General features: G+C 38.0%; 1 protein-coding gene across 3 annotated transcripts in view; it reads right to left on the bottom strand.

Moving 5' to 3' along the window:
• Positions 1–1,317: 1,317 nt before the first annotated feature.
• The window catches only part of LOC122646104 (lysine--tRNA ligase, cytoplasmic), a 44,892-nt gene continuing 23,553 nt past the window's right edge, over positions 1,318–22,656 (bottom strand). For all 3 annotated transcript variants that reach the window (XM_043839585.1, XM_043839586.1, XM_043839584.1), the window contains 12 exons: positions 20,877–20,962; positions 7,028–7,146; positions 6,856–6,918; positions 5,396–5,521; positions 5,006–5,288; positions 4,798–4,894; positions 4,526–4,682; positions 2,286–2,429; positions 2,133–2,201; positions 1,908–2,051; positions 1,749–1,800; positions 1,318–1,544 (listed from right to left, as the gene is read on the bottom strand). In XM_043839585.1, coding sequence (XP_043695520.1) covers positions 1,540–1,544; positions 1,749–1,800; positions 1,908–2,051; positions 2,133–2,201; positions 2,286–2,429; positions 4,526–4,682; positions 4,798–4,894; positions 5,006–5,288; positions 5,396–5,521; positions 6,856–6,918; positions 7,028–7,146; positions 20,877–20,962 — 1,345 coding nt within the window. In that variant the 3' untranslated portion in view covers positions 1,318–1,539. The remainder of the gene's footprint in view (positions 1,545–1,748; positions 1,801–1,907; positions 2,052–2,132; positions 2,202–2,285; positions 2,430–4,525; positions 4,683–4,797; positions 4,895–5,005; positions 5,289–5,395; positions 5,522–6,855; positions 6,919–7,027; positions 7,147–20,876; positions 20,963–22,656) is intronic.

Below are 22,656 nucleotides of genomic sequence, written 5' to 3'. Positions count from 1 at the left end.
GCGAGAACTGATATCAAAACATAACTTGTTAATCAAGTCACCAATGCAATTGGTTTTTGGGTTTTGATTTGCAATAGGAACTTGTTACAAGGAAATCGAAGAAGTATGAATCATAATATTCAGACCATCTTTCAAGCATGCAATGCCCATGCATGAACGGCTGAACATATATAAATATGCATGGACACACGTGAGAGGGTAATTCATTGAATCTCAGTTTGTAATTTGGTGGGCAATCCAAAGTAAAAGGTATAATTAATTATATGGACTATCAAAGGAACCTTATGTTAACCTTTTCAAAGCTCTTTCAGAATTTTAATTGCATAGTATGATGTTAAACTAGTCTAAGGCCAGAATTGGTATATATTCTATTTCTATTTCAAAATTTCGGATGGATTTCATGAAATAGTCTCAAATAGATTTTTTGGTCAAGAAATTGAAATGTAAATTGCACTAATCTGAAATATTTAAAGAATAAAAAATCCATTTGACAGTTCAATTTCTGAAAATAAATTCTCTATATTTCTTTGGGAGAGGGTAGTGGTGGTGGCGTTGCTGGCAAGAAGGTGGGGTTGGAGAAGAGTAAAATCTGCCATAGAAGCAAAGGAAATGGATAGCTCACAAAGAATCGCCGAAGAACAGAACAGCGAGTTGAAAACCAAGGGCAGAGAAGGATCAGCTGACACGAAGAAGCGTATTTATGGGTTGATAGAAACTCCTGAAGAGACTTCTTAATTACATTGGGAGGGAAGTTGTATTTCTGGCTGGAATTAATAACCTTATACTTATAGCAGTCATTTGAAGAGGATGGATGGATGGTTAATCTCACTAACAAAATTGACAACCAGCAGGAGACACTGGTGAAATTACTTCACCTATACAATCAAGTATGAAAAGTTGTGGGCATGCATGATTCCCTTCGTCCTTGCCCCAAATTTAAACAATACTAAGAATTGAAGTCCAAAGCAGGCACAGAGCTATTTATAACACAAGCTCAAATCCATCTGTTCGGCGGTCTGATTTTGATATCCTCATTACAAGCTGATAAGACCTTGCTGAAAGCTAGATCTGTGATGTTTTGTTATTTAGATGTCAAAAAATAAAGGATTGAAGAGCATAGTTGTCTCGGCGGTTAGGCGATCAAGGCGTTGGAGAGGGTAAAAATCAAGGCAACACGAACTAGGCGACCAAGGCGCCCAAGTTGACCAAAGCGCCTGGACGCCTAGGCAACGCAATGAAGAGTAGAAAGCAGAGTTTGCTAACAATAATAAATAGATTACACCCTTTTTTTTTTCCCTTTGGGGGGTTACCAACTAGAGTATACTTTTCTAGTGCAAATAATGAGAAATTCTGTTCCTTACTGTATTTGAGAAATGGAGTTGCAACCCCTCAAAACTAGGTTCTTATAATATGATAGGCTGTTTTGTATTATCAATGGAAAATTCCATCTCAGAGAACTGATCGAAGTGCCAGCAAACCCACATTTTGTAACCTCTGAAACCTCTTCAGACATCTAATTCAGATTTGAACCAGTACAACCTAGACTGCAACATGTTGCCGAAGTTTAGTTAGTAAATATGCCATGGTTAAACATTGTATGAAGAATATAAAAAGCTTCAACAAGTGCTTGTACCAATGCAACATTTCAAGAGAAACTAAAAAAGCTACAAAAAAAAAAAAAAAAAGGAAGAAAAAGGAAAGAGCTCATTAGAAGAGTGCACAGAATAAGACAAACAAATTTAAAATACCTTTTGGAGAAGGTTCATCTTGAGGTTTCATGGCTGGAAATAGAAGAACCTCCTGTTCCACAGATAAAGAAGTGAGTGAATAAACTGAGAATAGAAGTAAGTCAGAGAAATTTGGACATCACAAGAAACATTAAGGAACAAAGGGATGAAAGTGTTAACCTTGATATTCTGTGAATCAGTGAACAACATAGTTAGCCGATCAATACCCATACCCCAACCACCAGTTGGGGGCAACCCATACTCCAGGGCAGTACAAAATGTCTCATCTAAAGCCATTGCCTCATCATCACCGGATTGTCGGTCCTAAGATCACAATCACATAATTTTCAAAATGCATTATTGTTATCAGGGAAAAGAACTGAATTGCATTGTTATCTAGACTACCTTCAGTTGTTCAGCAAAACGCTGACGCTGAACCACAGGATCATTCAATTCTGTGTATGCATTGCAAACCTGAACAAATTGGATCAATTACAACTAACACCACTAGTAAAATTCAAAGGAAAAAGAAGTTGAAATCAAGTGGTATCCGTATACTTCATGCTTGTTAATGAACAACTCAAAACGTTCAGTCAAGCCTGGTTTGGATCTGTGCCACTTTGCCAATGGGCTCATTATCTCTGGGTGGTTGATGATGTAAGCAGGATTAACACATGTCTCCTCCAAGAAATGCCCTACAAGCTGCCAATCAATGAGAAACATTGTGCTTCATTAATTGAGGTATCAATAATGGAATTCAAAGTCAACTTCACTTGACCAAGTAGTACAATCATCACGCACCTAACTAGAATGAAGCTCACTGAAATGCAGATTAACCAAATGTTTTTTATCGAACAGATTTACTAAATATTGGATCATATCTTGGATATATATATTCAGTACACCAGCAAAGTTGCACACTCGATCCTTTGGATGGTAGTTGGGTAATCTACGGCCAGTTGAAATTGGTATTGTATCAAGAACCAACAAGGGAACTATTCAGTCAGGATTCTCTGGTTCAATTGGTACACTGGGTTCAATGATGGCTAAAATCAAGAGCATCAAGATTTCTTCCTTATCTAAAGGTTGGTTGAAAATCATTATTGAGGGAGACTCGATCACAGTGGTAGTCTGGTAGATGGCTGCATTATCCCTTTGTGGTTCTTTTTCTAATGAATGAATTACCCCTTGGGTGATCTTGGTAGTACTTGCATATGATAGTGGAGCTAGGTTCTTGCAATTCAATGAAACTTTAATTTTGAATGGAGAATGTGCTCAGCCAATTCAAGGGGGTGTGATGCAGGAGCAATTCCTTGTACCAGCCAAAACCCGTTGGGGGACCCATATGAAGACGATTTTGATCCAATTAAAATTTTGAATTTAGTAGGATATCCTAGTTTATTTATTTAAACTTTATTATTTGAGTTTATTTGTAATTGGGTCGATTAAGAGTTTGAGCTATTTTGTAATCTCCTTTTATTGCTATTGTTGGAGTCTTAGATAGGGTTAGAGTTAGATAGCGTGTAGTTGGTTTCAAAGTCTATTTAAAATTTGGTTGAGTTTAATTTCAATTTTAGATTAGGATAGGGATTGTTTCAGTTTTAGAATTGAAGTCTTTAATTATTTTCTTTAAATACCAGTGTAATCAAAAGATACTCAGATTGGAATGAATTGATTTGTTTGATTGAAACCTCCGTGGTTTTGATTGCTTGTGTGAGCCCCTCTATCTCATTTTCTTCTTCTTCCCTCGCTGTCTTCCATATTATTCTCCCTTTAACAATATCTTATTTTCATCTGTTCCCCCTGTTGATAACCTCTGCCCAATATCATTTTCCTGCCATTGACGGTAGAACAAAACCACACAAAACCCATTGGTTTAACATACCTCTTTGTTTGGGTCTGAACTTGGGAGTTAAAACCCTTTTCCTGGGAGATCGGAACTGGAGATTTTACTTTGCCTGAGTCGCACAGCAGTATGCATCCTTTGCAATTATACCGCTGATCTTCAGTTTCAGTAATTTTTCTTGGGACTGGTACATGATAGATGCAATCGGAGTGGTGTGGGTTCAACAGAGGTAAAGATTACGATCCTATTCATAACCTTATATGAGGTGGGCGAGCTTGATCACGGAACTGTACGGAACAGTACCAGTCTTGAAGGTACTGTTACCACCACTAGTTTGTTAAAAAAAGGCCGTACCCAGTGCACAAGGCTCCCCCGTTTCGCAGGGTCTGGGGAGGGTCAAATGTACGCAGCCTTACCCCTGTTTCCAGGACTTGAACCCCTGACCAAGCATTCAGCAAGTGAGCACTTGACCAACGCGCCAAGCACCACCACTAGTTTGTTACTTACCGTGATTCAAGGTTGAAGACAACCTTATGTGGGTTGGCTTTTAAACCTTCTTTATTCTTGTTACTGAATTGCCCCTCATTCTACCTTTAATCACTCCCTACCCTTTGCTTTAACTTTGCTTCCAACTCTGTCCCCATACAAAATTATAAAAGACCATTGTGTCCTAACCCACATCCATCTCCCAAAGTAGCCTTTTATAATTTTGATTTATTATGAAATTTCCATTGGACCTAAAATTTGAGCTACTGGTTAATTGGGTGGTCCACAAGCGATGCAAAACAGGTTTTCGAACCCCGGATCTGCATCAGGGTGATATGGCTAGTAAAAAAAATTAATGTAATAAAAGCATTTAGTAAATAGTGTATACCACTCTTTCTACGTTTGGAAATCAATTTCCCCAATCCTTTGAAAAATATACCTCTAATAAATATCAAAATGGATTTACCTTGTCCAATAAACGAGTAGTTGTTTGAGGTGGGGCACATTTGACATCAAACTTTGTGCACACATCCAGCAAATATTTGTTGGTTTCCTCGCTGGAAAGATCTTTTGGTATACTGAGGTTGGCCATCTTCTCCAACTCTTCTATCATGTCAATCCGTCTGCAATAGTCAAAACACTGGATAATTTATTCCTAACTGAAAATTTTGTTGCAAACTTGCACTATGAAGTTCAAGGTTTCACCAAACTGGCTTGCCAACATATCACCCCACATACCTGAAAGGTGGAGTAAAGTCGATCTCTATTGGATCACAATCCAACCCATTTGCATGGTATTGAATTTTATAGCCACCTGTTAGCTCCTTGACCATCCCTGTCTCCATTAAATTGAACTGAAACATGAAAAGCGTAGGAGGAACGTACACAGACAAATAAACCACACAGTTATAAATCACTAATGTGCATATGCTTATGCCACACTTACCGCTTAACATTTTCTCAGTGAGGTCCATCAAGTCATTGTAATCTGCAAAAGCCATATAAAACTCACATGTAGTGAACTCAGGATTATGAGTCAAATCTATTCCCTCATTTCTAAATTGCTTTCCTATCTCATACACACGATCTAATCCACCAACAACCAGCTCTTTTAGATACAGCTCAGGGGCAATGCGCATGTACAGCCGCATGTTCAGATCATTGTGATGGGTAACAAATGGCCGAGCAGCTGCTCCACCAGCAATCATGTTCATCATTGGGGTTTCAACCTATGGTAAGGAGTACTCATAATTATATTCCAAACAGAAAAAGAACGGTAAGCTCCAAAAAAACAGTCAAAACCATAACATAAAAGAGAGGAGGACCAAAAACAAACCTCCAGGAAATTACGATCATCAAGAAATTTTCTAATATATGAAATAATCTTAGCCCGGGTCCTAAATATCTGTCGAACCTCCGTATTCAACATTAAATCCAAATATCGTTGGCGATATCGAGTTTCCTACATTAAAAAAATAAAAACAAAAGTAACTGAATTGACAGATGATATAATATTTTGATTAGATTCCCACAGCATCCAAAACCGAAATCAATAGGCATACACATGCAAGAGAAAATATATCCTTTCATGCAGCAAATGGTACAGTAGCACATGAAACTATTGGAAGCCTCAGTTAAATAGCATACTCACCCATGCAGGAGAAACTGGTCGGTATCAAGAGGCTGACATCATATCATTTTTTTTACTTCCATTTGTCACTATTCTTTCTACTTAGAATTGGAAATGTAAACGCCCTAAAATATCTGGCCGTGGCACAAATGTCTTTAGCCCCAGTGAGAGAATATAGATCACTGGGTTGGTCCAAAGTTAGTGTTTTTCCAGTGCTGGGCAACCCCATGGCTATCTTTTGCTAGGGTTGGAAATTATCAAGTCTTGATAGTAAAAATTATTGTTGATAAATTTAAGAGGTTAGAATCAGAGATTTCATTTGAATATTATTGCGCAACAGAAAGAGGTATATCTACGTTGCATTAGTAATCAAGTGGGGACTAGTGAATTTGGATTTTTCCCCCTTCTGATAAGCAAGGTCATAAGTTTATTAAAATGTAAGAAACTAGACTGTACAATGCAGTATACTTTTTACGTAATTCTGCAAAAGGACAACAATTTAGTCCCACAAAATCAAGTGAAGGTCATCACCAGAGCTATCATTTCACCAAACTCTCTCCAGACCAAGAGCTTAAGGGAGCTGTCATGATGAAATTATATCCAGTGGTCTTTTCTTTCATTTGAAGATATATTATAATTAAAAAAAGGTGTAAACTTCTTTCCATAATCTCCAACAAACCACCAAAGACAGAATCAATCACATGATCCTCGACTTCTTAACAATGGGAACATGGAGATTAATGAAAATGTCCTTTAATGTTTCTCACAAATAACCATACTAGAAACAGAATCAATTCGAAGGTTAAACAAAAATAAATGGTCAAACTACTGATGTAGGTGCAGAATTTTGAAAATTCTCATTAGATAGATTTAGTAAATACCCTTAAATGTTTCACCAGAGCCCAGGAGGTCCAACTGTAATACTGTAAATTATTTTAATTCATAAACAAGATTGACATGGAAATATACAGAAAGATCCATGCAGAGTGAGACACATCATATAGATAGAAATTTTTTATTATTTTTTTTTTGCGGGGGGGGGGGGGAGGGGGTGGAAATAATATGATACAAGAAATTCAAGGCAACCATTGAAAAAAGACGATCTGATTCGATGAGCAGCAAATAGCTAGAGGGCATTTCTGGAGGAGATTAGATATACCATATACCTGATCCCGTAAAATATATGTTTCAGGATTTCTGACATGTCCGGGGATCCAAGCATCAGTTTTCTGCAGACAATTGAAGAAACAATCAATATCAACAACATCAACTTGTATCCAACTACTTGCAAACACAACATCAGGATGGAGAAATAATTCTCTTCAAAGATTTGTTCACCTTCACATCAGCAGTATCTGCACCAGGACCTGCTTTTTGCCTCGGCATCATATGAAGACAATGGGATAGGACAGTAAACGATCTAGGGAAAATACTCAGCTCTCCCCTTTTACTCTTTCCTGTAGGAGATTAGCCAAAATAAATAAAAAATGTGAGCACTTTCCAAGAGCAGAAATATGTCTGCACTCTGCAGAGACAAAGACCACCACTAAAAATCAGATCATTATTGTAAGATGCAATCAAAGAATACAAAATCAATGAACTACTAGAAGGATATGGAAGACAAATCTCAGTTGAAGGTTAAGAGCATAAGGTGAACATCAAACAAGGGAGACAAGGAAGAGAGAAGGAAAGTGTGCACTCATCCAGACCACTTGATGATGCAAGCAAATCAGAGAAGAGGGCATATTGGACTTGGTTTATACATAAATTGGGCTCCTGGCCAATGGGTTTTCGGTGTAATGGGCTTCTCTAATGGGTAAATATTACGGCTAGGTAATAGGAATATGAAATTTGCTTTATTTAGGCTGCATCTTGTTAAAAGTGAAGCAACATGAAGGGAAACGAAATTAAATAAAAACAAAATGAGAACTTTTGTAATCAATACCAAAACTGATTTCAAAACATTATAAATCTAGGGCTGTTTTGGTTTGATTTCTATTTCAATTTCATGGGGTTATTTTGATTTTGGAAATTGTTTGGTTTGATTTTCACACCTTATTTCAGTCAAATAGAAATCAAATGAAAGAGAAATTCTGAAATAGGTTAGAAGCCCTTTCAATTTTGAAATTGAAATTGCAAGGATTCTATGTTTGTGTGCTCTTTGATGAGTACGTGTTGTAATGTCCTGATTCTAGGGTTAAGAATGTAAAAGCACAAACTGTTATAACAAATAATATAAAAAAGGGAAACATCAGTGACTGGCAGAAGTCGACTTCAGCAATGGGCGATGGCAGACTTCAACTGAAGGGAAACTCAGGTATGTTATGTTTTCTTCTTCTTCTTCTTCTTTTTTCCTGATTCGATGTCTCTCACTCTCTCAGCTGTCTTATTCTTTTCTGCTTTTTTTTTCTTTTGTGTCTCCCGCTGCTCTTATGTTTTTTTTCCCTGATTCGATGCCTCTCTCTCTGCTTTCTTCTTCTTTTTCTCCTGCTCTTATGCTTTCTTCTTCGTTTTTTTTTTCTGATTCGATGTCTCTCACTCTCTCTGCTGTATTCTTCTTTTCTGTTTTTTTTTTCTTTTGTCCCCCGCACTCTCTGTTCTCTCATCTCTTATGTTTGGCAGAACTCTTGTAACGGGGTGTTTCGCTTGTGGGAAAACGAAGGGAAGGTGGGTCTGACTTCTGAGTTTTGCTAACAAAGTGGAATAGAGGGTGGAGGAGGTCTGAAAATTCCCGTTCCCCTTTCTCCCTTTCTTTTGTACCAATAGAATTCTCGCTTTTTCTTTTAACATTAGAGAAAATGGAATCTGAAAATCTGACAAGAGGAAGGAGATAGATGAAGAATATATCTCTTTACCCATTTCATTGCTTAAATTTTCAATAATTGAATTATGAAATGGATTTTTTATTCTAGAAATATTTCAGATTGATGCAACCAAAACAATTTTAATTTTTTGACCAAAAATCTATTTGTTGACTATTTCATGAAATCAATTCAAAATTGAAATAGAAATCATACCAAATCAGCCCCTAGTGACTAAATTTCTTTCAGTTTGCAGCCAAATTCCTTGGATTTGAATAGTAAAATAAATATTTCATTCCAAAAGTTTAAGTTAGTTACAATGTCACTATTGCAAAAGTTCCAATTTCTTCATTAAAAAAAAATTACTTCCCTTCATTCCTTTTGCTTGCAACCGGATGAGCCTTAGATGTTCTATAGAGTGCAGATTCTATTGTCTATTTTATGTTTTCTAATAATGGTCGGATATCCTAACGTTTTCCCTTGTTGAAGACTGGATTCTCTTTAAGGTAGGGTGGATATTCAACTCTGTTGAGGTGGATTCCTTGGTTTGGATAGGTTGATTCCAATCACTTCAAAAATATTTCTTCTTCAACTTCTTCCTTCTTATTCTGCTATTAATTTTAAATGAGGCTTTTTCAGAAAGATTAAGGCCTACTTTTTTCTTCGAATTTGATTCTAGCACTCTGTTTAGTTCCTGCTGTTAATGTGAACTCAAATTTGGGTTCCGAAATCTCGTGGGCCTAATGTCTACTAAATCTAAGAAGTTATTTTCGTATCCAACTTCTTTCACACATATTGATTGTGTGTGCAACCGATTTCCAGAATTCCTGAACAGAGATACAACTAGACCAACCTAAGTGCCAGAAACCCAAAGCGAAAGCACGAGAATGTCAAACTAAAAATACAATCTAGATTCAAGAGTGGCTTTAGAGCATGTCTCTATATGTACATGGATGTAGGCAACAAAATCCTTCTGGTGGCCCTTGAAAGTATGTACATCTCATCAGGAAGGTTTTCTCTTTCTTGGAGTAATGTAGTCCTAGATAGACAAGAGATCTACTAGGAGCCAAGTAACCACGACCTGTCAAACTACTGGCCAATTGGACAGGTTTGAGGATTTAGGTCAAATTTAGAGTTTAGAGGTGGAGTTAGGGCAAGGGTTTTGGTCGAGTTCTCTAGGGGTAGAGAAGAATGTATGCTGAAAGTTACAGCTAAATCAGATGGTTAGATCTGGAGTTATGGAGGTTTCCTAGTAGAAGTAGGAGGGATAAAACTGTAAATTCAGACAATCGGCTGGGTGGATGGTACTGAAATTTGAATCGAGTCTCTCTTAGGGTTTGAGGAAGATTCGATCAAAATTTTAGCAGGTTCTAACGGTTAGATTTGGCTGGGCAGAATTCTCGCGAAAATCACCTTGCATGTGACCTTCTAGAAGGGAAGAAGAATAGTTGCAAGTTTTAGGGTTTTAATGGATCTATGGTATTAATGGTGGATGAGGAAGGTAGTAAGGAGTGAGTACTGGCAATGGGGATCAATGGGGGTAGGTTTAGAGGAGTAGGAGAAGAATGGTAATGGTTAATAATGTCAAATACATTCTTGGAGTTGCAAATCTTCAATGGCAGCAGCTTGAAGACTAGAAACAGGTCCTCCCGATCTACAAGATGCAAGAAGTCGATTGGAGGTCCACCAATCCCTTATAACAAATCCTCCCGATCTACAAGATGCAAGGAATCAACTGGAGATCCACCAGTCCCTTCACCTTGATATGACTCACAAGGCAACACTCAATAGAGCAGAGTAGTAGCTATGGCAACAAGCAAAAGCTTTTTCATTAATAAAATCGTGTTCAATACTTTGCCCCCTTACAACCTTATAAAAAAGACTCAGAATTAGACTCCTACACTAAAATTTTAGCAGGTTTGAACAATTAGATTTGGCTGGGCAGAATTCTCGCGAAAATCACCTTACATGTCACCTTCTAGAAGGGAAGAAAAATAGTTGCAGATTTTCGGGTTCTAATGGATCTATGGTATTAATGGTGGATGAGGAAGGTAGTAAGGAGTGAGTATTGGCAATGGGGATTGATGGGGGTTGGTTTGGAGGATTAGGAGAGAAGGGTAATGGTTAATAATGTCAAATACTTACTTGGAGTTGCAGGTCTTCAATGGCAGCAGCTTGAAGACTAGAAACAGGTCCTCCCGATCTATAAGATGCAAGGAGTCGATTGGAGGTCCACCAATCCCTTCTAACAAATCCTCCCAGTCTACAAGACACAAGGAATCAACTAGAGATCCACCAGCCCCTTCACTTTGATATGACTCACAAGGCAACACTCAATAGAGCAGAGCAGTAGCTATGGCAGCAAGCAAAAGCTTTTTCATTAATCAAATTCGTGTTCAATTCTTTGCCCCCTTACAACTTTATATAAAAGACTCAAAATTAGACTCCTACACTAAAAAAGAAAGGTCTAACCCAATCCTTAACCCATTAGGTAACTTAAACTGACTAAGAAACTGAAATAGACTCAAAATAAAGTCCTAAGCCAGCCCAACTAAACAATTAAAAGACAAACTACTAAAATCACTTAAATTGAAACACTAGTTCAAACCAGCTTTGAACCGGTTCAATCTAAGACATTAAAAACATGAAAATAAAACTAAGTATAGGACTAAAACATCTAATCCAGTATACAACCCAATTATCCATATTTTAGGCCCATAAAAGGGGGGCCTATTACATAGAAAACACATGGGATCAAAGGCCCAACATGTATATAACCCAACCCTAGACTTATTCCTAATAAAATAAGCCCATTTTGGTGATGAATCTACATCATGGAGACTTGGATCCAACTCTTGGCCAACCAGTTAGCGAAGGAAGGGATAGTCTATTTGTGGGTCTACAAGCTTGTGAATGCTTAGAACCAGCAAACCAGAAGATTGAGAGAGATGGCGAAGGGAAAAAGGGACTGTCTAGAGATAAAGAATTGAGCTAGCAGTTCCCCCTCCCCCTCCACAGTGCCTTTATTTATATAGAATCAGAATACAAGAAAAGACTCCTAATCCTACTAGGAATCACAAATTAGAAACATAATCATAATAGAAAACCAAACTTAACCATAGACTAAAAAGGACTGACTCTAATTACAAACATAAAGGGAGACACACAGGAGGTAGTATCTCAATTAGAATAAGGAATATTCCAATCGTGATAGCCTACTATCCTATATGCTTGATATATATACTTTAACACTCCCCCTCAAGCTGAAGGGTACAAATCATCAAGACCCAGCTTGGAACAACTTCTTCGAAAAGTAGGTCCAAACAGCAGCTTGGTAAACATATCACCTAGTTGGTTAGTAGTTGAAGCAAATGGAGTAGAAACCAACTTCTTCATAACAACATCCTGAACAAAGTGACAATCAACTTCAATGTGCTTGGTCCTCATGGAACACTGGATTGCTTGCAATATAAATAACAACTTGATTATCAAAAAACATCTTCAAAGGTTGAATGATAGGAAAGCCCAACTCCAGAAGCAACGTCTTTTTCCAGATTAATCCAGTTGTAGTATGTGTCAATGCCCGATACTTTGCCTTAATACTAGATCTAACAATAGTTGTTTGTTTCTTGCTTTTCCAAATGACTAAATTACCACTACAAAGGTATAATAACCAGTAGTAGAACGTTTATTATCATCAGCACCAGCCCAATCAGCATCAGAAAACCCAACCAGATTAACATTTCAATTAGGTCAATAAATAAGACCCTTGCCAAGTGCACCTTTTAGGTAATAAAATACACAAGTAGCATCCCAGTGAATTTTCTTCGATGTTTGCATAAATTGACTAATAACTCCAACAATAAAGGATATATCTGTCGAGTAACAATAAGGTAAATAAGTTTCCCAACTAATATTCTACACCGATGTATATCTGTAAAATCTTCTCACTGGAACCAGGGTTTGATGAGGATCCATGGGAGTATTCGCCGGTTTGGAAGCAAACATTACAATTTCAGAAAAAAGGTCAAGGACATATTTCCTTTGTGATAAGCTAACACCTTTCTTGTTTCGTAAGACTCAATACCAAGAAAATACTTAAGCACACCCAAGTCTTTCATCCGAAAATGCTAATGAAGATAGGATTCAACTTGAGCAATACCGAAAGCATCATTACCAGATATAATAATATCATCCACATAAATTACCATCACAACCAGCTTTGAATTCTGGCAACTAACAAAAACGGAATGGTCAGAATAACACTCTGAGAACTGAGAACCCAAACTAAATTATAATGGAGCTTAACTTAACAAACCATGCTCTTGGAGACTGCTTCAACCATGAATTGCCTTACAAAGCTTACATACTTCAAGCAACGACCACCACCACGTCCTCAACCACAATTGGCAACAGAGGCTGAGTTATCCTTGGGAGTAGTATCAATTTTGGGTGGATTAGCCAGACGATTGATACGAGGAAATACTTCATAAGAGAAGGAACCTTCTCCCCTATGACCAATTGACTCTTCACAGATTGATAGTCAAGATGTAGTCCAGCTACAAATTTTGCAACATGAAACTCAGCTCTTCGTTGTTTCAACAGATCCAAATTAGTAGTAAGTGGTTGATGCATCTGCAGTTCTTCAACCATGCTTTTATAACTAGCAAATTATCCACTCAAAGATTTATCTCCATGTGTGAAATTGAAAAGCTTCTCATAGATATCATACATAAAGATTCTTTTCTTGAGAAAAACTCACATAGGTTGTTCCAAACATCCTTAGCAAGGGTGTGAAACATCACATTGGAAGCAATAGTCAGTTCAACACTGTTCCATAACCACATTTTGATAATAGAGTTCTCACGCATCCACTCATTGTAGGTTGTGATCATGGAAAGATCCTTTGGATAAATAGTCGGAGGATCATCAGTTATATACTTATATACTTCAGTTTTCCTTCAGCACGAATGTAAGCATGTACTGTCTGGACCCATAAGAGGTAGTTTGAAACTCCAGAGAGTTTGATGGTAGTAATCTGGACTTCAACATTGTTCGTTGGTGGTTTAGGATCAGCCTTGATATCAACTAATCACCAACACAGTAGAAAGGTAGCAGCAGTAGTTGAGATATAATCGGAACTTGAGAGAACCAGAGTTAGAGTTTCAAAATCCAGTAGTAAAGGTACAGCGGTAGTAGAACCAGAATTAGGGTTTCAAAACCCAGTAGAAGAGGTACAGCCAGCTCTTTATGAGGCTCCAAAAGTTTAGGGTTTAGCAACCCAAATGAAAACATATATCAAACTTAAGGTTTAATAACCCAAGCTTCAGTAGATAAGATAGATCAAACACTGCACTTGGAGAGGGTAATAAGATCCCAAAACAAACTCACAGTGATGTGCTGAACCGATAGGAGGAACTGTATATAAAAGAAACAACTGATATCTTACCCTAAAAAGGATACCGCATGGAGTGAGAGATACTGCCCTTGAATGGACTTGAAGGATCTGATCAGATCCAATCTTCAACCAAGGTTGATGTAGACAAGTCACTTAGAAGGCTCATTTTATTGGAACTAAGCTTTGGGTTGGGCCATATTGGAAAACGGGATTTAATTCATTAGTTTACTTAGAGTCCTGTTTTGAGTCTATTTCTTTATTATTTCACTATCCTAATCAATTTAGGATACCTTATTAGTTAAGGATTGGGTTAGACCTTTGCTTTTTAGTGTAAGTCTATTTTTGAGTCTTCTATACAATTTTGTAAGGGAGGCCAGCATTGTACATGAATTTGATTAATGAAATATTGGCTTGAGCCTTTGTGAAAATCTTGAGATAGGATGGGTGAGATGCCCAGGCTGAGATAGCCAACCCCACCTTTCCCCATTTCTTCCCCCATCCCCTTCCATCGGTTCTTGATTCCAAACTCTAATTTCAGTCAAATTGAGTTCAAGAGTGCTACAAGCTGCTGGGATTTCTTTCAACTGGTTTTCAAATTGATTTCTTGAAGATTACTACATCAAGATCATTGTTGCTTCAACAGGTTACAAATTTGTGCTTTTTTTATTTGTTACTTCAACCAAGGAAATTGTTCCCTGATTTGAGTTCCTATTGTTCTCTTGATTCCCTTATACGATTTCTTGTTTATTGGAGGGTTTTCTATTTGATCCTGCCTGGGATTAGATCTATTCGGGTTCTAGTCTTACAATAAAGGTATTCTTCAAGTATAATAGAGATCCACTGGTTGGATCAGAAATATATTATAAAAAAATCTTCTAGGCTGAACCATAGTTGTCACGGCGGTTGGGCGATCCAAGGCGTTGGAGAGGGTAAAAAATCAAGGCGACACCAACTAGGCGACCAAGGCGTCCAAGGCACCCAAGTCGACCAAAGCGCCTAGGCGACGCCTTGACAATGAACAGCAATTGATCTTCACTCCATGTAACAGTAGATTAGAATAGTAAAACCCTTGTTTTTCATTAGAATCATCAACTAGGACTTAACTTGAAGTATGCAGCATAGGGTATTGCAACCCTTTAACATAAATCATGTAGGACTTTCAAACCAGAATCAAAAGTGTACAACCAATCAATGGATGTACTCTGATACCATGTGACTGCTTAGAACCAGAAAACCAGAAGATCGAGAGAAATGGAGAAGAGAGAAGATAGAGGGAAAAGGGGACTGTCTAGAGATAGAGGATGCTAGCTGATAGAGGATCCAGCTAGCACTGCCTAGCAGTCTTTCTCTCCCCCCCCCCCCCCTAACAGTGCCTTTATTTACATAGAATCAGAATACAAGAAAAGACTCCTAATCCTACTAGGAATCACAAATTAGAAACATAGTCATAATAGGAAACGAAACTAGGGCTCATAGTTGTCTCGGCATCTAGGTGACCCAAGGCATTGGAGAGGGCCCAAAATCAAGGCGCCCGCCTAGGAGCCCAAGGCGCCTAGACGCCTTGACAACTATGATAGGACTAGGACTAAACTAACCATAGACCAACTAGGACTGACTATAATTACAAGTATAAAGGGAGACACATAGGATAGGTATCTCAATTAGAATAAGAAATATTCTAATCGAGATAGCCTACTATCCTGTATGCTCAATATATACACTTTAGCCAAGCCAATATATAATCTGCTATTTTATTTTCTCTTTTCCTGCTAAGGCCTCCCTTATGTCTGTTTGGGAGCCCTGGTCTGTTGTTGTTGCATCATATGCTGCTTCGTTTCTTAATAAAGAAGTTTCCTTCGTTATCTATCTAAAAAAAATTGTATATGTGGATGTACATATACATGAACTTGAAAGCTTCATTGAATTGAAAAAAAAGGTTTTGAACAATGCAAGGGCCCGCATGTCTAATCCAATAAGATTTCTAGGCTTAGAATTGTCCAACTAAGTCAAAATTTCATTTTACTCAAAGCATACTCTTAACCCAAGGAGTATTTTTCTTCAGACCGCAGTCAAATGTTTGAATCCGATAATTGAGCATGCCCTCACTTTGCGAGCATGAATTCGAGGATTTAGAGTGGAAGCACCAGCCCTATGAACAATGACTAAGGGCCTGCATGATAACACTTCTGTTTCTGGGGCATGTTTCTATTCCAGAAATGACTTTTTGTATTTCTATTATTGGGCAAAATTTTGGACCAAAAAAACATGTTTGGTATGCATAGTAATTTCTATTTCTGGGCCAGAAAAGAAATAAAAACGCGTTTGTTGTGCAGAGTCTCTAGAACTTCTATAAATTTTCAAAAATACCATTGAATACCCAAAAATTTGGTGGATGTGGTGGCGGTGGAGGTGGTAGTGGTGGCAGTGGTGGTGGCGGTGGAGGTGGCAGTGGCGGCAGCGGTGGTAGTGGTGGCAATGGTGATGGCAGTGGTGACGGTAGAGAAGGTGGTGGCGGTGGAGGTGGTGGCAGGGCTGGTAGAGGTGGTGGTGGTGGTGGTGGTGGTGGTGATGGCGGCGGTGGCGGTGGTGGTGGCGGTGGCGGAGGTGGTGGCTGTGGAGGTGGTGGTGGTGACGGTGGTGGTTGAAGTTGCATAGGAGGTAGTGTTTTATTTTTAACTTGAAATTACTGCTATGCCCATCAAATTAACCATGTGCTAATTAAAGAGCAACTCTCCCCTTTATTTCTTCCTTTTATTTCTGGGACAGAGAAGCTTCAAATTGGAGCTTCTTTTTTTCTATTTCTCAGCAACTCGTTTGTCCCGGTTCATTCCTAGGAACAAAAAAATGAACCGGTGTTAACAAACGAATTTCTGTTATTTTTTTGTTCCCGGGAACAAAAAAACAGATATATAGAGAGACAGAAGTGTTATCACGCAGGCCCCAAGGAATAAATTGATTCCGACCGCACCCTCATTCTAATTTGAAATTTTCAAATCCTCCCTAAACTCATAGTTGCAGAATTGAAATTCCTGGGTTATCCAATAAATGACCTTGCAGTTCTGAAATTCCCTTCATTGTTCTTAATCTAATAATGTATATCTACTTATTTCATGTCTGAATACTGTCCTAAAACCTAGTAGAGATAATATTAACTAATTCAAATTAGGGTGAGGGTTTCAGTTCAAGCATTGCATGAGCCTCTGAGGATGGTGTCTCTATTGTTGCTTTTGGTGTTTCTGGGTTTCGTAGTGGATCTCACAAACCAACCTTCGGTGAGGTTTGGGAGTTTTTTACAGTTAAAGCATAAAAGAATCAATCTATTCCTAAAATGAGCTTATGTTATTTGACAGCTTTCCCACCGTATGGTATATGGTGGCAAACATGAATAGGGTAAATCAGACAATTAATTGAACAAGGCAATCTGTTTTTGGGCATCATTTTTCCAAAATGAACTTGGATTAGTGAGATCACGCCCTTCTTTGGAAAGGTTAAGAAATAACCTCTCAACACAAACAGGTAATAAAGAGCTAGGTCTCAGGTAGCCTAAACCCAGGTAGGATCACAAGCACTGTCAACAATAGGCTTAACACACAACCCCAGCAACAAGGTAACAGGGAATGCTCTAACTGCAGGTCAGCAATAGTAAATAGCGGCCAAGCCTAGGGAAGATGGAACTCCCAAGACTAAGTTGCATGGGAGGATAGGAGGCCGGCTTTAAAACTCAGAAAAATTCCAGGTTCTCAAATAGTAAGCAACCAACTTGGATGGGAAGATCCTTCCAGTTGAAGGGTGGACACCTTGAGTAGATGAACACATCAAATTTTCAGCTAAGGTTAATGGCTAGATAACGAGTTATGACAGGAATTTCAGAAATAGAAACATAGTTCCACAGAAAGATCCAGCCATTAAAAGACAAAGAAACTGCAGCCGAATGTAGCTTAGCTAATAACCAAAATAGAAAGTACTAAAGACAAATAAAATTTAAGCTAAAAGAAAAAATAGAAACTACCTAAAAAAACAAACTATAGATATCTTGGCAGCATCTTTCTTCCAACCAACGCAAGCTGGCATTGGGCCCCACACCACTGTTCACATAAACAGTACATATTGTTCACGTGAACAGTGTTTTGGCCCTTTTCTTCTTCATGCTTCGAGCTACATCAAAAGGAACATGCAAAATAGACAAACTCTGATAATGCCAGATGCAGGAGCATCATCCAAAATGGCACATTATGTTCCTCCACATATGCAGTACCGGGTCCAACTGTCTAATAAAGAACTTGATCTCTCTATCCAGTGAAGAAGAACAAAGGTGTGCCCTTTTTTGGTTTTTGGTCATTATTAGCTATTAGCACTCCCTGGGTTTTTTGGGATTGTACAGTAGTTGTACTTCATTACCACAACCCTACCTAAAATAGCTGCATCTTTGGTTTAAGCTTTCTTGACCGACAAGCTATGTGTGAAAGTTAAACCAACACGATATGGGGGCTGGATTATTAGTTGTAATGGGCTTAGATATGAGCCCCAAATCTAGGGTCAAATAGGAGGGCACAATTTTAGATATGTTTTTAAGCTGTGGAGCTACTTCTGTAATTTTCTTTCTAATTATAGCATTATGTCGTGTTTAGATTTATAGGATTTAAAAAGAATCACTCCTTATCATGAAAATGGGCCCCATAAGGATCTTTTTGGTATCATTTTTTGTTTTGTTTATGGCCCATTAAAAAAAACATTAATAAAAAGCTTTTTTATAAATATTAGATATATCAGAGTATAGAATGAGAAATCGTTTGGAAAGTGGTTGTGTAAACAATTTTTAGTGGTAGGTGAAGAAATTCCCCCATCACTCATCTTCTTTTCCAAATCAACACAAAACTGTAAGATGAAGAAATTCCCCCAAATCAACACAAAGCCAGTAGGTCAGATATCTTCTTATTCTTCTTCAACATGCCCTAAATCAGATATCGAACCCCATCAAACTCCTCCTCAACTCTCAAGTTAGGATTTTATATGTTCGCCTCTTTATCTTTCTCCTCTTTTATTTTTATTTTCACCTCATAGATGTTCTGATTTGGTTTGTAACTCTTTCGTTAATCACCTGGATCGATCTTCTTCTTGATTGTATCAGTTCTTTGTTCCTTTTGACTGACGTTTTGACTGGTGAGCCTGAATTGAATGAATTTGTAACAACAACAGTTGCCGCAACTCCATTCACCCACTTAAGCCATGAAAACGGCTACACCGACGCTGCTTCTGGTTGCTGTGGGCAGATCTCAGTCGTAGTCCAGAGGTAAGTCCCTCTTCTCTCTTTTTCTCAACGTTCCGATTCTCCAGAACAAAGATCTCCTCCCGATCCTAATATCCTCACCCTCGTCCCCAAACTCACATACAGTGTCTCCATCGACGGGCATTCCAGGGCTTCTGTCATCATCCGCAAGCTCGTCTCCTCCACCTGAGCTTGAAACTACAACTATTCACATATCAATCACTCTCAAGACCGAAGAAGAAGAAGAAAGGGGGCTTTTCTAAAATCAATAGCAAATGTCCATTTTACCCTCAATACCATAGTCATATGAGCATGTGCTTCATTAAACAGCGCAAAAATGAGGAAAAAACAATTCTGCCCATAATCCATAATAGACTCTTGAGTCCATAATGATTTTGGGGGTGTTTTCATTTATTTTAAATAAAAACAAGTTTCAAAAATTATACCAAACACATGAAAAATGAAAAATGATACCAAAAAGACCCTAAATCCTTAAGTAATTCAGACAATAACAAATTTTTTTATGTTATATTGATCTTATAAATTCAAATTAAAAAGTCAGATTGGTGCATAAGACTTAATTTCGTAGTTACAAGGAAAGTTATATATAGGAACAATGACTCAATTCTTGTATCCTAACACTGACTCTGAACAGCCTAAATCAATATCATCCCCTACTACTTAAAAAGACACACCAGACCAACTTTCTTTACAAGGAATGACTCGGGTAAAGCCTATAATCCTAACAATGTTAAATTAAAAAAGATTTTAAAAGTACTTCCATAACATAAAAATTATCTAAATTTTCTCCTTTTGGACCCCCACATCTGGGCCTTGTAGTTATAGCTAAGCCTATTACAATTAACACCGACTAAAAACCCAGCCCCCAACTTATTTAGGCTTTAATAAAGCCCCTTTTGCACATGGGCCACCAAATCGGTTTGGTTTTCTCCAACAAACAGATAGCTGCTGCATTACTTGTACACAAACCTTCTGACACCCTTTCACAAACCTCACCTAAACTCCAGTTCTCTTCAATCCTAACTTTTCCACACCACTCCTCAACCTTCTTAAGTTCTTATTCAAATTCTAACGCCATCAGTAACCTACAAAATTTACACATTCTAAACCTAGTTTCTACAATGCACACTCTTCAATCCTATATATTTCATTTATCACTTTGCCAGGCCTAGTATACATGGAAAAATATTACCCAAATCATGTATTTGACAACTTCGAAACTTCTCATCCAACTTCAAGTTTTATAACTTGTAAGATCTCAAAAGTGGATCTGCCAGTGATCAGCCCATGGCAATCCCTTTTTGCTAAAAGGTACCACGTCAGCCCAAATAGTGATCGTATTAGTAAACTCATCTCCAAATGGGAGAAAGTGTTTCTCAATCACTTTCCTCTCTAGTATAAACTATAAACCAAGCAATTGAACGTCTTTTATGAAACAGGGAACCAGATCAGCTCTCGTGGATCTAGTGTTTGTGGCATACACTTGAGATGTAACTTGAGCTTTCAAGATTCAGCTGGGATCCAGGGAACTGCTGTTCTTCTATTCCCTTTTCTATTATAAATGTCAGTGAGAGGTAAATATCTATTATCATTAAGAAGCTGTACAAGAGAATTAGGGGATAACAATGACGAGACACTACATTCTACTCTTCTAGAGGTGTTCGAAAGAAACTTTAAGGATGACAACTGTAACCTACTGACCTGGAAATCCCGAGACACCAGCAATATCACCACGCTTCACACCAGAATGAAATCTAGAAAATTCCGCTTCATCCATATCTGAGTTACTGTGCAAGAGCAAACAAACCAGTTCAGAGATGACTACTTATTTGAAATCAAAGTAATAATTTGAGAACCAAGTGATATAACAACTCTAGTCATACAAAAGAATATAACATCCCCTAACACTATGGATCCTTATACTTGCATCCAGACGAGAGGGAAAAAAGTTCATCTCTAATAAATCTCTTCATTATGAAGCATATTTAAGGCACCGAGCATTCTCAATGTCCTCAAAAGGGTCATGATCACATGACTTACAACTATCGAATTTAACTATTTGTTTCCACAGGGTCCAATGTGTCTGTTTATATGGCCAATAATACATATAAATTATTACATTATTGATTCCTTAGGCTCTCTTTAGTATGTGTAGACGCTGAGTTTTGTCACCCCCCCAGGCGATGACGATAACAAGAAACAGACTGACATTCATATCTCTCTCTCAAGGACTTGCCCGTGCACCAAGACCATATCACCCTCACATCCTTAATAATGATAATGTTTAACGAGCCGGTTTTGGCGTGTAAAGACCTTTCTACCAATGATGATGATGCAGTTAAGTCACCTAAAGGGCTTATTTTATTGAAACTAAGCTTTGGGTTGGGTTATGTAGGTGTTGGGCTTTTGATCCCAAGGGTTTATTTTGTAATTGGTGAATTTAATAAGCCTAAAATACGGATAGAAAGTAGGAAAACGAGATTTACTTTATTAGTTTAGTTAGAGTCCTATTTTGAGTCTTTTTTCTTTAAATTCCACTTTCTTAGTCAATTTAGGATTACTTATTAGTTAAGGATTGGGTTACGCCTTTCCTTTTTAGTGTAAGTCTATTTTTGAGTCTTCTATATAAGTTTAAAAAGGAGACCAGCATTGTACACGAAAATGAATAATAGAAAATTTTGCTTATGCAATGTTGAAATCCTGAGATAGGATAAGTGAGAGACCTAGGGTGAGATGGCCATTCCCTTCTCCCATCCCCTTCCAGCGAGCGGTTCTTGATTCCAAACCCTAGTTTCAGTCGAATTGAGTTCAAGAGTGCTAAAACCTTCCGTAATTTCTTTCAACTGATTGTAACATCAATTTCTTGAAGATAACTACATCAAGATCATTGCTGTCAGGGTACACCTCCATCAACCAAATCAGCAAAAGCAACAAACATCGATCTAGGAGAATCTAGGGTTTTCTCAAAACGCTAATTGCTGCTCGGTTTTAGTTTCTCTTGTTTTGATCAGTTTCTTCTATTGGGGAGTTCAACTTAATTCTTCAAGAGATTATTCAACTTCAATTGCAGCTACAACAGGTCACTGATTTTAAGGATTCTCTTATGTACTTCACTTGCTCACTTATGGTTACCAATTTGAGATCATCTCATTCTCCTCCAACAAATTTGAGATCTCATTGTTCTTTTTGGGATCTCATTGATCTCTTTCTGGTTCTCCGGGGGTTTTCTATTTGATCCCTGCCTAGGATTAGACCTATTCAAGTTCTAGTCTTGCATTAGATGGAGGTAGGAGATACTGTTCGCTTCCCCGACCACATCGGTCTTTTGTTATGGAGTATAAAGGACAAATACCTAAGAAACCCCAAAAAATCCTCATTTTTAACCCTATGGCCATGCTGGAGCCGCAAGAGGTGTTCGCGGAGCCATGGGCTAAACCTTCCCAAACCACAGCGGTCTTTTGTTACGGAGGATAAAGGACGA

The sequence above is a fragment of the Telopea speciosissima genome, chromosome 11, assembly GCF_018873765.1.
Source record: "Telopea speciosissima isolate NSW1024214 ecotype Mountain lineage chromosome 11, Tspe_v1, whole genome shotgun sequence".
Classification (NCBI taxonomy): domain Eukaryota; kingdom Viridiplantae; phylum Streptophyta; class Magnoliopsida; order Proteales; family Proteaceae; genus Telopea; species Telopea speciosissima.
The sequence above is the reverse complement of the archived record's forward strand: the minus strand, read 5'-3'. Positions and strand labels throughout refer to the sequence as shown.